Raw genomic sequence first — 22,172 nt, 5'->3', positions numbered from 1 at the left:
TTTTTATTTAGAATATAATCCTAATACAGCTCTGTTCCTTCATTGGCCGTCATAAATATCAAGAACCCTTTTTCCTGGCACAACTTCAACTGGCTTATACTTTTAATCCCCCCCCCCCCTGTCTCCCCCTACGTAAGTAAAGAATAGCACCCCCCATTTTTTACACCCTCCTCCACTACTAATCATAGCTGCTTTCTCGCCTTTACTTTTGCCCCCCAACAAAATCGATTTATTAAATTTTTGTTATTAGTGCTTTTAATGTATGGTTGGTCTTTAACCGAGACTGAAGTTCTGTCTGCACTTGCTCCTTGCTCCCCTCCCTAGATTACTCTATCGGCCCCTACGTTTTCTTACCCCTTTTCGCGGGTCTTACTCCCCGTTCTCCTTCATATCAAACGGTTTTAATCGATGCATCGGTGCCGATTTTCTGCTGCCAGACTAAAATATCTTCGTTTTAATCGAGTTAAGTTATTCTCTTGGTTTTTCGATATTTTTCGAGTTTGTGTGTTCTTCATTGATGTTAAATCTGATAGAATGCTTAAAAATGATGTGTTCTACATGACAAGTGAATAGGCTGACTGGTAGTCAATACATTAGAAAAATATCATCATCATTATTCTTCTAGGCCCATGCTGTAATTTTTGTGGTCTATCTCTTGTCCGTCCTTCTTGCCAGGTGTTTGCCACTTAAGGGATTTGATTCTGTGGATGACATCTATGACCTGGGTCTTTTATCGTATCCACTCTATTCTTTTAGTCTTTCTTGACTATTCCCAGCATATTTCGTTCCATGGAGTATTGAAAATGGGGATATCACATCCAAATTCTAGGGTTGTTTAATATATTATTATTCTTACTTTGGTTTCCTTGTATATATTGGCGAGAGTTTTTATATAAGGCCTACAACTACAACCTTGTTTCGCTGGGGCATCTATTATCGCCTCAGGATATATCGAGTCGAAAGCCTTGTCAAAGTCTATAAATATAAATAATATTCGTTTCTAAAACCTTCTTGTTCTCGTGGTTGAGCAGCGTCTACTGTATTTTTTATTCTGTTTTTTATTATTTTTGTAAATATCTTGTATAATATTGGTAGTAGGCTCCATGCTGTTCATAACGACAATTTGACTCGAAATACCAAGTGTGTGGTACCAAATTATTCGTAAAAAACTGCTTTTTCCAAATATGCTAATGAGCCGCCCTCGTTCCATTTGAAAAAATTGAGATATGATTAAAAATACGATTTGGACATCTTTAAACCAACCAGGACAAGACACGAAAAACATTAGACGCTCAAATCTATTTCTCCAAGGCTCCTTGATTAAAAATTAGTGTTTTTAAAACAGTTATGGAACTTATGTTATTTTTTTTTCAATGTCATTTTCTATCGAATAAAGTAAAAAAAATACCGAGGGTGCCATTTAAAAATCAAAAGTTGTAGTGATTTCCGGTGAAACAGGAAGTGACCAAAAACAATTGAATACGTCAATCAATCCTAATTTATGTCATATACTAACATACCAAATCTCGTTTTTTTTTTCTGAAAAAATAAAAAAAATATAAGGGTAAACCACTTTTGAGACGCACCCGGTATGCTGATTTTCTACTTTCTAGAATAATTTAGACTGCAGAAAAGTTCGTCCCTTGAAAACTTAATTTTAAATCAAACAAAAACTGAAATTTTATTTTTAATTAGATAGAAATAAAAAAATATCAAACAAAAAAAATAAAAAAAATTAACCAAAAAAATTTCATAATCTAAAACGTTATTTTTAAAGTAAATTTAAACCTAAATTACATCTTTTTTCAATTAAGCCGAAATAATAAAATAAATCCGGCCATTTTATAATAAAGAAATAAGATTTGTAAAAACTCGTTCCCTCGTCTTTATTAAATTAAAAAAGCAAAGTAATTAAAATCGATTTTTCAGCGACCGAGGAGGGAATTAGGACAAGATTTTTATTCTCTAATTAATATTTAGATGATATTTACTTTTAATTTTCGTTTTGAGCCAACTAAAAAGTTTTCGTAATGGCGCCGTTTTAAAAAAGAATTAGGAGCCCGAAAAACAGATTAAACGTAATTTATGCGCTTTAATATAATGTCCGCCATTAAAATATAATTCTTTTCGGGCCGAAATTTGCATCTTTATTGGATATTTACTCCGCCCGCCAAGAATTGGCGAATTCAGCTTTATTATTTTCATCATATTATTATTTTATGAATGACATATTCGTTATTATACGCTCTATAATAATATCGAATAGTGATGAGCATATTGAGCGAGAACAAACACAACCCTGGAAATAGTATACAGGGTGGTCCGAACTGTATTCCGGAAACTTCGCCAGCATATTCTGCAGATAAAAATAAGTAAAAAAGTTCGTATAAATGTATGGCCTAAAATGCTTAGTTTCAGAGATACAGGGGTGTAGAAGTTTCATTTTTATTTCGATTTTTTCCAAATAATTTCTGAAGTCTATTGTCTTGTAGATGTGAAGGATAAATGGTCCACAGGAAGATTCTTGCAACATGAACCCTACCTGCTGAACTTGTTAATAATTTCTTCGATACCTTGTAGTCCAAAACGAATAGATGCATTCTTTAAGATACCAAAAAGAAAATGGAAATTACTGACAAATTTTGGAGTTACCTGACCAAAAACACTGGTCCAAAAAAAAATTAAACCTACTAGATACAGTCTTCTTCTTTTTTCTCCAAAAACTCGGTGGCATATAACATCTTCTCGAGTTGCGTCGCGGGCCCAGCTCGAACATCTGCCTCTGTTTACCTCGTAAAAGATGCCCGTCCGCTGTTGTTTCTATTAATTCGATTAGATTTTAAATAAACCCGGCGCGTTTTGTATATTTAACGGATTAGCACGTTGCCGGGTCTCCCCCAGGTGGCGCACCGCGCGCAGGGTTTTATTGCCCCTAAAATTTCCTTCGGCTGTAAAACCGTTTGTTTTTCCCATGCCACGGAATAGTCTCGTCTCGATAGGGAATCTATCACGGCATCCCGTCATTTTCTATTCTGAAATGGTTGATTTTTTTTTTCATCCATTTTGTCCTTTAATTCATTAGAATGACTTGAAAGCATATTCTGAGTTTACGCATTTCATGTCAATAAGCTTCTTTGAATGGGGTAGACAATGATTCAGTATTAAAACAGCGAGAAATTCCGATGCTACGAAAAGAGTAAAATTAAGCTGAGTAAAGAGGAATCTCACATTACCTTCTTATGTACAGGGTGGGTCAAATTCGACGCTTTTAAATGGAAACACCCTTTTCTATCGGAGATAGACGAAAATTAACATCGGTGTCTGGAGCTCAATTTTCATCAAATATATGATGGTGAGAACCGCACATCAATATCTGTTAGCGAGTTTTCTTTCGTGACCGGGACAATTACTTTTTAAAAACAACACAGAGACTTGATCAGTTTATTAATATGTTTGGTTGAACAGTACTAACAAAAAGATGAGAAAATATAAATGTAACTTATATTTATAGGCTTCTACTGCTGAGGTAGCAGTGACGTCAAAGGCGGGTGACGTACCCAGCTACGTGGATATAATTAGCGTTTCGGAGTTACCGGGTGTTTTTCACACACAAAAATGTGCATTTTTAACAAATCGCTGTAACTTTTTTGCTATGGAAAATTTTGTATTTCTATGAAAACATTTCCAAAGCTCCTTTTTACGTAGAATTTAATGGTTTAAGTATAATTATTTTTAAATTAATATTTAAGAATTATCTACAGAAAAATTGATTTTTTATTTGGGACAGACCCTCTATATTTTTAATTAGCTGAAAAGAATTTAAAATTACCTTTCCAAAAATATAGCACACTTGATATTTTGTTATAATCCTCTTCAAAATACAGAATTTTTAAAAGTTCGCCACTTTTAAATAGTAGGCTTTGGACCCCTTATTGATGATATGCCCTTAATGAAACTCGAAAACATATTTTTCCAGCAAGACGACGCACCGCCTCTGAACGCTGAAGCGATCAGCAAATTTTTGCAGCCAATTTCAGGAATAATAATTGTATAGCTAACCAAGATCCCAACCGTTGGCCGTCGAGGCCGCCTGACTTAGTACCCATGGATCTAATCCTATGGATATATTTGCGGAAGAATAAAGGTTCCTTATTCTTCCGTACTATAATCTAGACAAGAACTAGAAATACTTAGCAGTTATGAGAGGGTACCTTTCACCCCCACTGAGTTAATGAATTCCGCGATGAATGTTCAAAAACGGTCCCGTCTGTCCATAACAGAAGACAGTCGATATGTCGAACACCTGCATATAGCAAAATCTCATGTCTTGGTTTGCTATTTATTTTTATTGTTATTAGATATAGTTTAAATGTGTTGATGTTGGTTAAATATATTTTAAATTGTTATAAAATTCTGCATCTCTCACAGCAAATATTATTTTCGTTTTAATTGATGCTCACAGCTAGAATTTTTTTGCATTACAGCCGGTGCCGTTCAAAGCCTACTTATTTAAAGCGGGCGAATTTTTATATACTCTATATCTCGAAGAGGAATCGAGCAAAATATCAAGTGTGTATATATTTGGAAAGGTAATTTTAAATTCTTTTCAATAAATTAAAAATATACAGGGTGTCCCATATAAAAAATCAAATTTTCTGTTGATAATTCTTAAATTATTAATTTTTAAAAAATTATACTTAAACCATTAAATTCTACGTAAAAAGGTGCTTTCATAAAAATACAAAATTTTCCATAGCAAAAAAGTTACAGCGATTTGTTAAAAATGCATATTTTTGAAAAACACCCCGTAACTCCGAAACGGTAACAGATATCGATATGCGGTCTTCACCATCATGTTTTTGACAAAAATTGAGCTCCAGACACCGATATTAGTTTTTGTCTATCTCCTATAGAAAAGGGTGTTTCCATTTAAAAGCGTCGAATTTGACCCACCCTGTACAGCACGGGACAAAAGTGGACCCAACTACAAAGAGAGTATCTAAATATGTAAGGGAGGCTACACCATAATTAGAAATAGTTGATAAAGCTGAAAATGATGACCCACCCTGTACAGCACGGGACAAAAGTGGACCCAACTACAAAGAGAGTATCTAAATATGTAAGGGAGGCTACACCATAATTAGAAATAGTTGATAAAGCTGAAAATGATGATGATGATATATTATAGTTACCCAATCAACAACACTGTTCCAAGAAAATCAGACTTACTAAATATTTTTTTTATCCTATAATTTGTTAAATCCATATTCAGAATTTATTGTTCCGAACTCAAAAAAAATTGTAAAATAATGATTGTCGCTAAACTGACAGAATATGTGAGGAAAAAAACATGGCTTTCAACAAAAATCGAAAACAACAAAAGATTTATAATAATTAAAAAGCCAAAGGTGGCTGGTTATGAATAATAAATGCCTATTGTATAAATTATTTAGCATATTGTTAATAATCGAGCGTGTTATTTTTAATATTTATTAATACTTTTATAGAATTTTACGTATTATAGTTGCGTATAGAGGAAATAAATATGTGCATTCGTTAACTTTTGGCCCTGAACATATTTTATTTTTGCTGTGTTAAAAAATATTACGATATATACGACTTATTAGTACTAGGTCAAAACAACAAATCAGGAACCTTGTTATCGATGCATTTTAAATCTTTACGTGCCCCATTAAAATATTTTGTTTTTTTTTGAAGAATTTTGATACTTCAAATTTTCAAAATTTTTTTAATTGAGAATTAATAGGAGGCTCTCAGAGGAACGTATGGTAAAGTATTTTAAGTTAACGTTTCTTTTTTGCTGCTAAAGCTAATTTGGACTTTGTTTATGCAGAATCTGAGCCGCGGTCTTTGACTACACCATTGTTAATGGCTTCCAAGTTTGGTCTTCCTCTAGGTCTTTTGTAGTCGATCTGTTGTCCGTCCTTCTTGCCAGGTGTCCTGCCCATTACCACTTGATGTATTTGATAATGTGGATGACATCTATTACCTCCGTCTTTTGTCATATCCACTCTATTCTTTTACGGTCTTTCTTGGTTATTCCCAGCATATTTCGTTCCATTGAGCGTTGTGCTACCTGCAGTTTCCTTATGATGTCCTTATAGGTGTCCAGGTTTCGCACGCATAGATCATGACTGGTAGTACACATTGGTCGAATGTTTTCTTCTTTAGATAAAGTGGCATTCAAGATTTGAATAGGATTGAGTTTCTTCTATAAGTACTCCATACTAACTTAATTCTCTTGTTGATTTCTGGTAGTAGAGATCCCGAGCTGTATGTATTAGTTGTTCCAAATATATAATCTTCTACTATTTTCAGTGTGAATTTTTAGGGAATCCACTAGTTCGTTGTACGTTACTTTATTTGTTTCATTTTGAGACCCACTTTATTGCTGGCTGTATTTAGTTCATTAATTAGAACAAAGAATACTCGTAGATAATTACGAATTTTTAAAAGTAATTCGAAATTAAATAAAAAAAGCGTCATCATTGCATCATGTTTAAATAAGTAGGTACAACTTATTTTTCTATGTAGTGCATTTGTATAGAATTAATTTTCAAATTTTATTTTTAAATTTCATATCCAAGTACATATTATGTAAATTAACCCCATTGTTTAATGCTACAAACACTAATAAAAATAGAAAAAAAAAATTTCCGTAATAAAAATTTCAAAACTTTTTAAAATTTTTTGTTATAAAATCAATCTCCCTGATTACATTTTCAATGTCTTCGATATTAATACGTTTTTTCCCGATCCCTCGTTGTTTATTTTTCGAATTCCAGATTTAATTCATAAATCTTTCGCTAATGAATTTTTATTTCTCGTTATTATTTATGTAGCATTTACGGTGGGTAGGCGATAAATCTTCGGCTAGTTTATAGCCGTAATTATACGAAAACTTCGACTGTTTTCACTAAAAACAATCTCTCGCCGGCGCGCTCTCTCTGTTCCTCTCGTTTCTTTTACTCGATGCCGACCGCTTCAGTTCTGTCAGTTTATTTTTCTATAACCGATTACTAATTTATTTCAGCGGTAGTTCGTCTCTTTTTTTTTCGCGATGCGCTGCCTTTACTGATCGAACAGTCGGAGATTGGGATGGTTCTTCATTCATTTATACAAATACATATATAAAGAATTTAGGACAGGAAAATCTACGTATTTTGGCCATTAAAACATAAATAAAACTTATTGTTTACCAAAAATATATGTTTGCTATTTGTTTTAAAAAATAAAAGTTAAAATTCCAGGAGATGTATAGGTTGTTCCACTAAGAATAGCTCTCGGCTGTATCTCAAAAAGTATTAGGCCTGCGAAAAAAATATTTATAACTAAAGAGGCTACACGAAATTGCTGGAAATTATTATCAAGTTTGTAGGATGGCCGCTAGACGGCGCAACTGCTATAAAAAATAAGAAAAAGTAATTTTTACAGAATTTTGCCTAGAAAATGGCCTATAAATAGTACCTTCATAATTTTCAGTAAATTTTGAATATTTTTTATTAGAGCCATTTTCCCCTATCTGCGAAAATAAAGCGGTGGGGGAAGGTTAGATCTGTTTTTTTTATATATTAATAACTCCGGGCTGGATGAACGGAATCTAACAAACGGGGACTCGTTTAAAAGAGCGTTTCTTACTCTATATTATAGCGTATAAACAATAATAATACGCCTTTCAATGTCGACGCTAGGGGACGTTGTCTTACAATTTAACAAACATTGCGTTTTTTTCTCAAAAAAATTAAATGCGACTATACAGGGTTGTTCACCACATACGACACGGAGTATTGTAGCTAAACGACTAGATTTTTACAAATTGTAAGTTTTGGGTTCGTTGAAGGATTATTAGAGCTACAATTTAAAAATATTTTTACAAGATACAGAGTGTCCCAAATAAATAAAAAATATCAAAGTTATATTTTTTTAAATGGAACACCCTGTATATTATTACATTTTTAGTTTATACGATTAAAATAAAGGTAAATTTGATTAAGGTTTATTACACTTAAACCTTACCTTTTTTGAAATATTTTCAATTTTGTGAAATTGCAGTATAAATTTTAAGGCTTCATTTCTCCGAGGGTATCAAAGTTTTTAATACTAAACAATTACTGAAGTTTATTTATTGATCAGTTATTGTGTTGCAATAATAAAAACTTTACTACCTTATACAGAGTGTCTAAAAATTTATTTTAAATAATTACTAACTTTAAACGGCAATAACTTGTTTAATTTAAATGGAACACCCTGTATATTTTATGAGAATATACCATTTTTTACCCATCTCTTCAAGTTTCCGTAGAAAATGCATTTTCTTGTAATTTAGAACTCATTTATCAACATACCCATGGAATACTGACATTTTAGATTATTTTTAAACATGTACCAAATTTTTAAAGAGTACTAATATTGTCGATGTTTATTTCATTAAAAAATAAAAAAAAACTGTTTAAATATTTGTTAAAGAGGACCAGTTAATATGATTCCAGTATTCAAACTACATTAATTGACTGTTTGCGTTGATTAATAATAATTGCTCCAAATACTAAAAAACTGAATTATGTATGTGTATTAGACAGTGTGGTAAAAAGTAACACCTTAAAAATGATATTTAATTTTTTGACAAATGCTAATTTATAACAACAGAGAATTATATTGATTTCTGATTCAAATCCACATTTATTTAGAATAATTTATTAACGAACACAATTAAGTATGTAGTTAATTAGTATTTGGGCGGAAATACTGGTGGTATATTTAATTAATGGTATACTCTTTTATAAAGATTTAAATAGCTTTCTTTTTGCATACAAATGGGCTAGTAAAATTATCGTTTTACTAAAAACAATAATATTACTAGCCTGTATATTTTGTACATTTGTTGTTTTAAAAACAATCTAAAATGTCAATATTCCATGGGTATATTGATAAATGAGGTCTAAATTATAAGAAAATGCATTTTCTACGAAAACTTGAAGGAATAGGTAAGAAGTGGTATAATACAATTTGATAGACAATTAAATTGTGCATCTGATTCTCATAAAATATACAGGGTGTTATATTTAAATTAAATAAGTTATTGCCATTTAAAGCTAGTAATTATTTAAAATAAATTTTTAGACACTCTGTATAAGGTAGTATAATTTTTATTATTGCAACACAATAACTGATCAATAAATAAACTTCAGTAAATATTTAGTATTAAAAACTTTGATATCCTCGGAGAAATGAAGCCTTAAAATTTATACTGCAATTTCGCAAAATTGAAAATATTTCAAAATCGGTAAGGTTTAAGTGTAATAAACCTTAATCAAATTTACCTTTATTTTAATCGTAGAAACTAAAAATGTAATAATATACAGGGTATTTCATTTAAAAAAATACAACTTTGATATTTTTTATTTATTTGGGACACTCTGTATCTTGTAAAAATATTTTTAAATTGTAGCTCTAATAGTCCTTTAACGAATCTAAAACTTACAATTTGTAAAAATCTAATCGTTTAGCTACAATATTCCGTGTCGTATGTGCTGAACAACCCTGTATATGTAATTTTAGCTGATAGTAAAGAATAATAAAAGCTTAAAAAGTCAGCGAAAACCGCATCTTGATATCCTCTTACAAACCAAAGATATTAGCAAAATTATAATAAATACGAAAAAAATAAGCTCTTAATTACCTTATTTTTATAACATGGTTACAGTAGTCCTGTTAATTATGACTATTCTAATAAAAAATAAGATAGAAACGATTAGTTTATTCTAAAATCGACAATATACCAGAATATCATAATACCAGATGTATTAATATCTAATAATTAAGATATCAATGACAGTGAATAAGAAACGATGCGATGGTAGGCTTTGGAAAAAAGTTGCTTTTTACATAATAGTATAAACGTCAAAGTGTTATTATATCATCATTTTGATAGTCTTAGCAGCGTTTTTTCTCTTTTGAAGAAAGACATTTTTAGAAAGGCAATCAAAAGATAAAAAAAACCCTGCTGAGACTATCAAAATGTTGATATAATAATATTTTGATGTTTAAACTATCCCTTTAAAAGCAACTTCTGTTCTTGTCATTGATGTCATTGTTCACTGTCATTGATATCTTAATTATTAGATATTAATACACCTAGTATTCTGGTACATTGTCTAATTTTTTATTAGAATGGTCATAATCAAGAGAGCTAGTGATACCGTGTTAGAAAAATAAGGCAATTAAGAGCTTATTTTTTCGTATTTATCAAAATTTTGCTAAAAACTTTGGTTTGAAAAAATATATCAAGATGCGGTTTTCGCTGACTTTTTAAGCTTTTATTACTCTTTAGTATCAGCTAAAATTACATATACTATCGTATTTAATTTCTTTGAAAAAACGCATAATGTGTGTTAAATTATAAGACAACGCCACCTATAGCGTCTACGTTCAAAAGCTTATTTTTATTGTTTATGTGGTATCATATAGAGTAATAAACGCTCTTTTAAACGAGCTCGCATTTGTTAGATTCCGTTCATCCAGTTCGGAGTTATTAAAATGAAACAACTTTGAAAAAAATGTTTCAATAAACGCTGTCTCTCTAGCTTCTAGCAACCCTATCTCGGTTAATTTTGATCTGAGCAAAAAAAGTGCACAGATCATTTTTATATAAAATGTCACGTGGATCAGAAACATTCTATCCCCAGAGGTCAACGGTACGACGCAAATTTCCATCGTTCGATCTAATTTTCACAGTTTTTTTGGCAATATGGCAGAAATGTAACAGCAGAGGGCCCATCGGAACCAGTAAAATTTTGTTTTAAATATATTTAACTTATTAACTAAAGAAAACACTTACATAACTTTCTTTAGCTTCTATAACCTACTCCATCACACTTTTTCTCGATCATATACTATACACATTAAAACTTAAACTCGAAGCCATTCCAACTCTGATCCTGCAAAGCGCCGAGATCTCGAAACGAATATGCAGGAAATGATTTAATCGATGGAAGGAAAATATTTTGCATTTACTCACGAACGTTTACCATAATTTCTTACGGTTAATATTTCTTTTAATATTTGAGTTTCGCGGTACCGACACCTCGCCAGTACCGCAGCACTGTGGGAGAAATGCCTGCCGGTAGCTCTAATATCGCCAGGAATTAATAATAATAATATTAATACGATCGCCTGGGATCGGGTTAAGTTAATATGCTTGGTTTTAATGGTCTGTAGCTTCTGGGAATATGGTAGGTACCACCAGGTGAGTTTAAAAGGAACAATAAGGTTCATTGTGGTACTACTATGCGCGAATTGTTATATCTTTTTTATGGTTTTGAATATTGTGATGTATTGTCTATATGGAAAAATGTCCTGTGTGACAAATTTTATGGATTTATTTATTTATTTCCTGACATTGTCATTTGTTTTGACACTTTAGTACGAGTTTTTGGTTTCAATAAATAGTGTTTACTTTAAGCTTAAACATTTTTACTAGCAACCTTGCAGTGAACATTGTTCTTTTTAGAACCTATTTTAGTGCGAAGTGTAAGATAGCTTAATAGCCGTAAAAAACTCATTGCAACTTTATTAGAATATTTCGAACGGGAAAGGGGTATTAATGGCCCCTTTCGTTCCTTAAGTGCTGTTAAGGGGGTGGGGTTTTGTTGATGTAAATAATAACTGTTTATATATTTATAATTATTTTTGTTACCTAAAATATTTTGATTAAAAGAAAATATGTAAAAGTGGGCAACTAGTTCAGTCATTGAGGATCAAAAAAGGGGCCTGCTTGGAAAAAAGTCCGGACGTTTTGAAACTTTGCAGGTTTATAGGTTTTGGTGTCCCTAACTAAGATCCATAAAATGCACATTTTCAGACTTGCCGCCGTCGCCGCCATCTTGCCAAGATGGCGCCCAAAATCGGTATTTTGTATCTCGAAAACTATGCGTTTTTCGCAAATATTTAAAGAGAACAGAATTAAAGAGAATAAAATTTCCTATAAAAAGGTTATATGAAAATTTTCGCTAAAGTCAACCGTTTAGGCACAAAATCCCTGGAAATTTTTCAATTCTGCGTAAAGTATAATATATATACTAGAGTCGATTTTCTGAAATCAAATGTCAATTAGTGTTCACTAAAACTAGTTTTAGTTTAGTTTCTTCAATTTTGTCATGAAACAGTGGCCAATCATTAATTCGCTCATTAATTTATGAATAATTAATTGTCGTGCTGGACAGCATTCAACAAAAACAGGCATTACTCCAGTCACAACGTTGAAAGATCCAGCTCCAAAATCCCTAGTGGCATTTTTATCCTGTAAATACAAAACCAACAACTGTGGTAAAGCCTGTGGATGCAGAAAAGCAGGATTAAAATGTTCAATGATTTGTGCATACTGCAATGGGAAATCCTGTGACAACGTCACTGAAGTGTCACTGGACGAATCCGATGAAGAGGGGTTGGACTTGCCTGTAGATATCTTTCTGGCGGCTGAAGATGAAGAGTTGGACGTACTGAGAGACCACCCTGATGAGCCAGATCCGTCGGGCTTGTGCAGATAAGTTAAAGTTTTTAATTTGCCTAGTGGAGTAGGCCTTCGCACTCGCCATGTATTTTACCTCTTGGGTGGTGTGGAAACAAGTACACATTTTTAATAATTAAAATTAATTATTCATAAATTAATGAGCGAATTAATGATACGCCACTGTTTCATGGCAAAATTGAAGAAACTAAACTAAAGCTAGTTTTAGTAAACCCTAATTGACATTTGATTTCGGAAAATCGACTATACATAATATATCATATTTTACGCAAAATTGTAAAATGTTGACTTTAGCGAAAATTTTCATAAAACCTTTGTTATAAGAAATTTTATTCTCTTTAATTTCGCTCTCCCAAAATTTTCGCGAAAAACACATAGTTTTCGAGATATTCACAAAATACCGATTTTGAGCGCCCTCTTGGCAAGATAGCGGCGCCGGCGGCAAGTCTGGAAATGTGCATTTTATGGATTTTAGTTAGGGACCCCAAAACCTCTAAACCTGCAAAGTTGAAAAACTTCCGGACTTTTTTCCACTCAAAAATCCCCAATGACTGAACTAAACGCTGTGCCGGTCAAGCTTGCTTAATCACGTGAATAAAAGTTTATTTGATATGAACCATAGTGACGTGAAAACCACAAACTTATAAGAACATTGGTAATATGATTTTTTAAATGTATATTTTTGAATGATGAAGAATGGTTGAGACTAGTCGATTTGACAGTTGTTCTAATTTGCTCTTTATATTATTGATTACATCTCGATTCAAGCATTTTCTAAATATTTCGATATCTTTCTGATGGGAAAAGATGGAAAAAATATGGAAACATGGGGAAAATAGCATTATTTTTCCACTATTTTTCGTTGAATTTTTCCAAATTTGTTTTATATATTTAGATCAACCGATAAGCTAAGAAATTTTTTGCCTAAGAAACTTTTTTTGTGACTGATTTTAGGCAAAAGACAATTTTAGACCGAGTCCAGACTATATTAAAGCGCCAATTTTAACTAAAATAACGCCACGTCTCGGCAGACAGCGACTAATCCAGAGCCAGTGCCAGGTAAATGTATATTTTATCGGGAGAAGCAATCTAGCAAATTCAATTAGTTCAAGATTAGTCGTAGATGACGGGCGGCTTTACCTATCTGCTCTTGCGGCTCTTACTCTAAGAGATAACACCCTGTCTCTCTCGCTCTCTTAGAGCTGGCTTAGTGCTCTGTTTGCTCTTTCTATTAAGTTAGAGGTCTGGGCTAATATAATATAGAGATCCCCTAAAATTATTTCATTATTATTTATAATTCATAAATTCGGAGTCATCAGAGTGGACGTTGTTGTGTTGGCTGTGCTTTTTACAGCCCGGTTGCTAATAAAAAAATCAGATTACCTAATTTCTCTGGCATTTTAACAGCCGAACTCACAGCTATTTATCAGGCTCTGATCCAAATTCAGAGCATGCCACCGATTGAAGCATTAATATTAATACTATTTGATTCACTTAGTTCCCTCAACAGTATTGCTTCTTTAAACTCCAAAAACTCTCTAACCTGCAGCATTCGAGATTTAGTATATAAACTTACTAAAAGAAACTACAATGTTAACTTTATGTGGATTCCTGGACGCTCTGACATTGCTGGTAACGACCGAGCAGACAAACTGGCTAACGAGGCAACGCTCTTACATAATATTGAAGGAACTCCATTCGTGGTCGATTTCAGAAATTTCCACAAAAAAGTGTTCTTCAGTATACTTCAAAATGAATGGGACATCCTCAAGGGAACTAATAAACTTAGATCACATATGCCACTTCTTCATCTGTATCAAAATATATATTCTCTTGTACGCGGATCTTTCTGTAAAGTTGTTAGAACCCTCACAGGACAATCATATCTTACCAAATCATATATTATCAGAAATGAACCCCCTCCGAAATGCACCTTATGCAATAATTTAATGTCAATGAGACACATTCTTTTTGAATTTACCTGTGCTTACCTGTCGCCTCCCATAGGTCTAGATTCTTTAATGCTGTTACCTATGAGAATATTTTTGCGCCTTTTAACATTTCGAAGATTGTATGCTTGTTATCCATCACCTGGTACAACTCTTTCCATTCCTTGTTCCCCTTCTAGCCAGTACTACCCTGGGTCACTAGCCGCCGATTTTATAGCTGCGGTAGTGCGATAAATACGAAACTATAACGCAGTTTCGCACAAAGAACTCACGTGTGTCCGCCGCGCCGCTTACGTCTCTCTGTATATACAGAGAGTCGTAAAACCGCGGGGCGGAGAGGAAAAAAGAGAGCAACGGGCATATAACATAATGTATATCGTAGCGTAATAAATGTTGAGAACGGAGCGATATGGTATAATGGACGTAGGGACGTAGTAAATCGTTAATAAAGTATATTAGCGTCGGCTCTTTTACTAGTGGTACGTGTTCAATGGCCGCGGCCGTGGCTAAATTAGAATAAGTTCGACATTTAATTCGTTCGAACTGTTTCAGATGCGGATTTAAGAACGGGAAGTGGAGTTGCATTGAGGATTGTTTCGTTATGTTTTAATAGAAATCGAAAATCTGAGCTAGATGGTAGTCGCAAAACCATTTCCGATGCACGTCATCAACTTTGAGTGACAAGCGATGGCGACAGCGCTGTCAGATTGTGACGAATTTATGAGATAAATCTTAATTTAAATTTGACAAACAATATATTTATTAAAAAATGTCTATACCTATGTGGCGGATTCATCTATCCAAAAAAAATCCTTATGGGTTTTTCGTCACTGCACTGCAAGAAAAATCTACAAAATAAAATAGTTATTTTTTCTAAACACTTCTGCGTTAAACCTAAACGGACGCTGCTTGTCAGAAGTTGTGTTTACAGTAATAAAAATTTGCCTAACAAAGAAAAAAATGCTTAACGTTTCGGAAAGTTTTCTCTTTCCGTCGTCGGAAGCAAAAAAAATATAAAGAATCAAGAAAAAAAAACTATTTAAAATATTTAAATTGAACTATTCGAGAACACTTTACTTTTTAAAACAGATACGTCTACAAGAAATCGTTGACGTTCTGTTAAAATGACATTATATTAAGTTAAACTTCAAAATTAACAATTACTACCTGATAATTACTTAATAAGGTAAAACCAAAAAGCCCAAACTTTCTGTATGATTATTTTTAAATTTTACGTATGTTATGTTTATTTATGTAATGTTCTTTAAAATCAAAGAAGCGATTGCCATACATTACTAACATCTACAGATGCATGAGCAATACATTTATTTTTATTAGATTGAATTAAAAAAGCCTCTTTTATTTTTCTTTTAGAGGCTATCGCTTCTTTCATTATAATTTTGGCGTTATTAAAATGTATTCTGTGCCCTGTGTCCCATGAATGCTGACAAATCTTAGATTTGTGAAAATCTCCCTTTCTTAAATAATCTTTATGTTCTTTAATTCTAATATTTAAGGGTCTAGATGTTTCACCAATGTAAAATTTATCGCATTCACAGGGTATTTGGTATATTACATTTTTTGTTTGTTGTTCTGTATTCATTGGTTTAGTATGTCATAAAATTGATCTAAGTGTATTTTGTGTTTTGAAAGATGTTTGTATGTTATATTGTTTTCCTATCCTTCTTATTTTTTCCGAAACGCCTCGTATGTATGGAATTGTAAGTTGTATATATTGTGTATTGTTATCTTTGTGTCTATGATTTGGGGTTTGTATTTCGTTTAATGTTTTGTCAATAAAATATGGTGGATAGTCGTTTTTTATTAATGTATTTTTTATGTGGTTTATATCTTTGTTTAGTGAAATGTCATCTGTACATATTATTTTTGCCCTATCATATAAACTTTTTATAACACCTTTTTTTTACACTTATACTGTGATTAGATGTGAAATTTAAGTATCTATCTGTGTTTGTGGGTTTTCTGTAAACATCTAAAATTAGTTTATTTTGAAATTTTGACACTAAAACATCAAGAAATGGCAAACGATTACCTCTCTCTACTTCTAAAGTAAATTTTATGGTAGGTTCGCGAGAATTTATATATTCCAAAAAAATGTCTATTTCAGAAACGTTATGTTGCCATATTGCAAAAATATCATCAACATAACGCAGCCATATTACAGGCTTTTTTGAAAAACTATTTATTTTATTATTATAATTTTTCTTTTAATATATTTATCATTATTTAAAGAGTTTTACGTTTTATTTTCAGTAATTAATTAATTTGTCCATGACCACTTAATAATAAATCAATATTCTACTTCCTAGCTGAAGGAATATGGTGCCCATATTTGTAATAGAGTGACATATAACAGCTGATAACAGTGAATTATCATAAATCACACTCTGCATTTACTTTACATTTGTTGCTATGCCAACGTGACACTCACAACCATCTCACAACATCCCGATGCGCAGCGTGGATGATTTGACGTTTTTCTTATCTTTTCTTTTTATTAATTTTGACGTTTAAAATTGTCAAATGTTAAGTAGGTAGTGATTGTTAAGTGGCATATCAAGAACTCGTTTAAAATCAAAAAATGAATTATGAGAGTGATAATGAGCCCTGTACACCACCAGAGATAGCAGAGGCGGCCAAATTAACAAGTCTTGGATTACTACCACAAAAGTCTAAGGATCATTAAGTACATGTCTGAAAATTTTCTAAATATGAACTGATCTCAGACACACCGTAAAACTCATATTTGACGCAACGTTGAACAGTCTTTATATGTATATTATATTCCCAAATTCAGTTGTTTCTTTTATATCTTTAGGCGCTTTAAAATCTTCTCTATAACCGAACCTTAACAATCTTATCCCCTCCAACCACACAACCCGAGAAAAATCGCTAATTGAAATAGAAACTAACGAACGAGAAATCACAAAGGGGTTAATTAATAATTAAAATTAATAAATACCGAAGGCACAAGGGCCATCCTGGAGGGCTGAGGCGAAAATCGGCTCGCTGTACTTGGACGACTTTGTTCTGACGTCATCTTGGGAGAAGGGCCAAGGCCAATTATGCGCTCGATCGGCCGGAGTTTGATTTAATCGAGAAAAACCCTTTTAATTAGGGGTGGGACGGTTTTATGGATAATTTTGAGAGCTTTTTGAGTATTTTCGGACGTAAAAATGCGACAATGTTAATTGGAATAATAATTTTGGGTGTTGGGTAAACTGTAAAGGATGAATTGGTTAATTTAATTGTGAAATTTTTGATTGGTATTAAAAGTATTGTAAAGGAGAGAGGAAATTTAAGATTGGTCTTAGAAAAATTACACTGTAAAAAATCAGCCTGAGTGAACACATATTTGTCAGGGAGTGAATTTTTTGAGTGAAATAATTGAGTACATTTTCATCTAAAATAGAGTAAATTCATCATTTTACTCAAATATGATCTCTATTTAATCAATAGCGATTGAATAAGCTCGTGTTCGTGTTGTAACCCCTATCTTTGAGTAATGGAATAGAAAAATTCACTTAAAAACTCATTTTATAGTTCAACACAATAAAAATTTGAGTGAAATCTCCCAGTTTAGAGTATTTTCGCTCTTTACTAATCATACTTCATACGCGCTTCTTCGATACCGAATAAGCTATTCCCCTGTTCCTCAGTTTTTAATTGTCTGTTCGAATCGCAGCTTGTCTTGTCCCTTCGAAGGTGTCAAGGTTACAAGCCCATAGTGTGTGTGTAAAGTGTGATGTAAAGTGTGACTGTGGCCGCGTGGCGTGGTGAATCGAATACGAATACCAGAGACATACGTAAATGTAAACAACAAAAATAAAAACAATAACCCAGGTTAATCATTAGAATAATTGTCAAACTGAAATTCGGAGACATTGTTAAATGCAACTGTTCTAGACGTCTAGCTTAAAAAGTTCCTGTATTTTTTCCAAAAAGAGTTGAAAACTTTTTAAAATGTTTTTGATATTATAATAATAGTGTTATATTTGGTTTTATTTGTTTTTGTCAAATAAAAATGACAAATAAAAATATTTTTGAAGGTTCTACAGTTTCTCATTTGGTTTGTTAAAAAAAAAACAAATATTCGAAATTATTTTTTTATTTTTTTTTTATTACAAATGAACAGATGCTTCCCAGTTATGTTGGCGTCATCACCAGATGATTACAGCTTGAAAATTAAAGAATTTTCTGCTGATGATGATAGTGAAAATGATATCATTTCTTCTGTAAAAATTTTACATAAATGAAGATAATTTTTAATGAAAACATTAAAGAGAATTGAATACAATATCGATTAAATTTTGGATTTGGATGAAACTGGAAGTTCATTTTGTATATAATATGTATTTACTTCTAGTAGGATGAAATGTTTGGTTGTCGGAAATGATTTTAATAAGCTAGGGGCTAGCTCATAAGAGTTGAATTATTGAATGCAATTTTCTGTATTCCTCTGCGAAGATTTTAGAAAACGGTGTGGTCTCTTTCTTTCGTCTATGCTCGTGTAATCCATGATTTTGATTCATCTGATTGGGAAATAAGAAAACTTATTACTCATTTTTTAGACAAAATTCCCATTATTTTCAAATACTTTAATCAAGAAATCCTGAACAAATCAGCTCCATTTCGACTCGCGATCGACAAACATGCCGATTTGGTGACTGTTTTTTTCAATAAATCTTTTGATATTGTGCTGATTTTTTTCAGGATTTCTTGATTAAAATATTTGAAAAAGAAGTTTTATATATGAAGATAACTTTTAGCGAAAAAAAAAATAAAGAATTGAATGTGAAATTGATGAACTTTTGCATTTCGACGAACGTTAAAGATGATTTTGTAATAAAATGTTTTTTTTGATTTAATTAGAGGGTTAGTCCACATATTATGATTGAAATAATTATTCAAATACTTTTCTAAATTTCTGTGTTGTTTTTTTGTCACGGTTTGGTCTCTTGATAGAACAAATTTGCCATGGTTTTTCAAATACTTTAATCAACAAATCCTAAACAAACCAACTTCATTTCGACTCGCGCTAACGACAAACACGCCGATTTGGTGACTTTTTTTTCAATAAATCTTTTGGCATCAAGCTGATTTTTTCAGGATTTCTTGATGAAAATATTTGAAAAATCATAGCAACTTGCTTCGACTAAATAAATTTTCCAGTTTCCTAATGGGAGGAATCAAAGTTGTTGATTATATGACTAAAGATTATAGCAAGACCAAACCATTTTCGAAAAGTTTCACAGAGGAAGAAAGTGTAGGGCTCGTGACGATTAAACAACACAGAAAATTACAAAATTATTTCGGCAATTCTGCTAGACCACAGCTTATAACTTTTGACTAATTATTTATTAAATACTATGAAAACAGTAAGAAAATAATCTAGTAAAAAGGGCGAGGCACCAAGAAATTTTGAATTTTGACAAACTTTATAGATGACTCTGTATACATTTTCTTCTTAACACCACAAAAATCTTCTGCCTCTTAACCCTTCGCAACTTTCGACCCTTAACCCACCCCAACAACCGCACCGGCGACACCTAAGCAGCGGCGGCGGCATCGGCGACGTTGCATCTCGCCGCTCCACGGACTGCGCGCCACGCGGCCTCGTGGGTGGATGGGTGGGGAGAAGGCGGACTCCGCCGCTCTGGAGGGGACAGGGGCGGCCTCCAGGGCGGCCGGCCCTCCTCCTTCACCGCTCGCCTTCTCAGTCAGCCCCAGGACGCGCCGCCAAACGCATCGCGCGCCGCGCCACTCGCCTTTCACGCTCGTATCGTCGCCGCTATGGGAGAACCTTAGTGTGTTATTGTTGTTGTCTTAAATTGTATCTGTGTGACTCTTTGTTTAGGCTACGAACGCCATCACGAGTAACCCGAGGACTCACCCGTTGAGCTCGTCGTCAGGGGAGATGCAGCACGTTACGGGATCGCCGCAGCAGTTCTGCCTGCGCTGGAACAACTACCAGAACAACCTGACCAACGTGTTCGACCAGCTGTTCCAGAGCGAGTCGTTCGTGGACGTGACGCTGGCCTGCGACGGCCACTCGGTCAAGGCGCACAAGATGGTGCTGTCCGCGTGCAGCCCCTATTTCCAGGCGCTCTTCTTCGACAACCCCTGCCAGCACCCCATCGTCATCATGCGGGACATCAAGTGGCCGGAACTCAAAGCCGCCGTAGAATTCATGTACAAAGGCGAGATCAACGTGTCCCAGGAACAAATCGGTCCACTCCTAAAAGTCGCAGAAACCCTCAAAATCCGAGGCCTAGCCGACGTAAACGGCGAGCAAGACATCGCAGCAGCCACCTCCGGAACGGCAGAACTCACAGCTCGACCAGCCTCACGTCAAGCACCCCAAACCCCAGACGTGTGGTCGTCCAGACCCGATCAAACCCCCCAAAGCGGTACAGGTTCAGATCACTCAGACAGACCGACAAAAAAGCGACGTAGGTCGGGGGAGAGGAGTACCCTGTGTAGTCCGGCGGAGAGTGCGGGTACGGAGGTGCCGGAACCACCACCTTCGGTGGAGATGTCTCCGGCACCACCTCAAACTCCCCAGGGATCTGGGGGAATGCCCCAGCCGCCGGAGAATCTGCCGTTGCCGCTGGCCATGCCGCCGCAGGTGCAGGTGACGCACACCGGGTCGACGGACGACATGGAAATCAAGCCGGGCATCGCGGAGATGATTCGAGAGGAGGAAAGGGTGAGTCTCGTCTTGTTTTAACTTATTTGCTTGTAGTAATTCCTTTGGAGGATTTTTATTTGCGTCATCGGGACGGTTGGTTGAAGAATTTGATGGCCTGGATGTTAGCTAGTGTCAGAAATCCATCAAATTCGTAAAATTGCATGATTCTTGTTTTAAATTATTTTAATCATGTCATGAAGTTATTTGGATGTTAAATTTTCTGGTCAGGATGTTACTAATGGCCAGAAATCCATCAAAACTTGATTTAACCATTCTAAAATGCCGTGACTCTTCTTTTATCTCATAAGCTGGTATCAATTCAACAACCAGAACGTATCAAGCATCAAATTTGATGGTTAGGAAGTAACTAGCTTCAAAAATCCATCAAAAGTTGGTTAATATAGATGACTCTTGTTTTAACTGATTTCAACATGTCATCAGGTTATCTACTTGATAAACTTGATGGCCAGGATGTGCTAAACCATTTTCAAATGCTATATCTTATGTATCAATTCAATTGTCAGAAAGTAACAAGCAGCAAAAAATCACGAAAAATTTATTGAATCATTTTAAAATGCGATGAGTTTTATTTAAAAGGTTAGGCTAATGCTGATTCCGTTAAATAATTTTTATTTGCGTCATCATGATGTTGAATTGACATATTCAATTGTCATGATAGAATTAGAGTGAGAAATGTATCAAATGTTGATTAAACCAATCTAAATTCTGATGGTAATGATGATCTTAACGATTGTACCAATGAATTTTATAATTATTTTAAAATTCTCATCAGAATACCTACTAAGCACAGTATAGATTAAATTGTTATCATTAAAAAAGCATCAAATGTTGATGAGAAATATTCTAATAATAATAATAATATGGCTATGATAATTAAATGACTGCAATAATGTTCATTTTATATTTCTTATGGTGGTACCTTCTTTTTTCCATAATTTTTGTA

General features: G+C 33.6%; 1 protein-coding gene across 6 annotated transcripts in view; it reads left to right on the top strand.

The window, feature by feature from the left end:
- LOC115890223 (protein bric-a-brac 1-like) overlaps positions 1 to 22,172 on the top strand; it is a 506,239-nt gene that overhangs the window by 105,965 nt on the left and 378,102 nt on the right. For all 6 annotated transcript variants that reach the window (XM_030910400.1, XM_030910399.1, XM_030910403.1 and 3 more), the window contains one exon: positions 20,375 to 21,226. In XM_030910400.1, coding sequence (XP_030766260.1) covers positions 20,375 to 21,226 — 852 coding nt within the window. The remainder of the gene's footprint in view (positions 1 to 20,374; positions 21,227 to 22,172) is intronic.

This window comes from Sitophilus oryzae, unplaced genomic scaffold, assembly GCF_002938485.1.
Source record: "Sitophilus oryzae breed Bouriz unplaced genomic scaffold, Soryzae_2.0 scaffold_85_pilon_pilon, whole genome shotgun sequence".
NCBI lineage: Eukaryota > Metazoa > Arthropoda > Insecta > Coleoptera > Curculionidae > Sitophilus > Sitophilus oryzae.
This window is presented reverse-complemented; position numbering and strand designations above follow the sequence as displayed.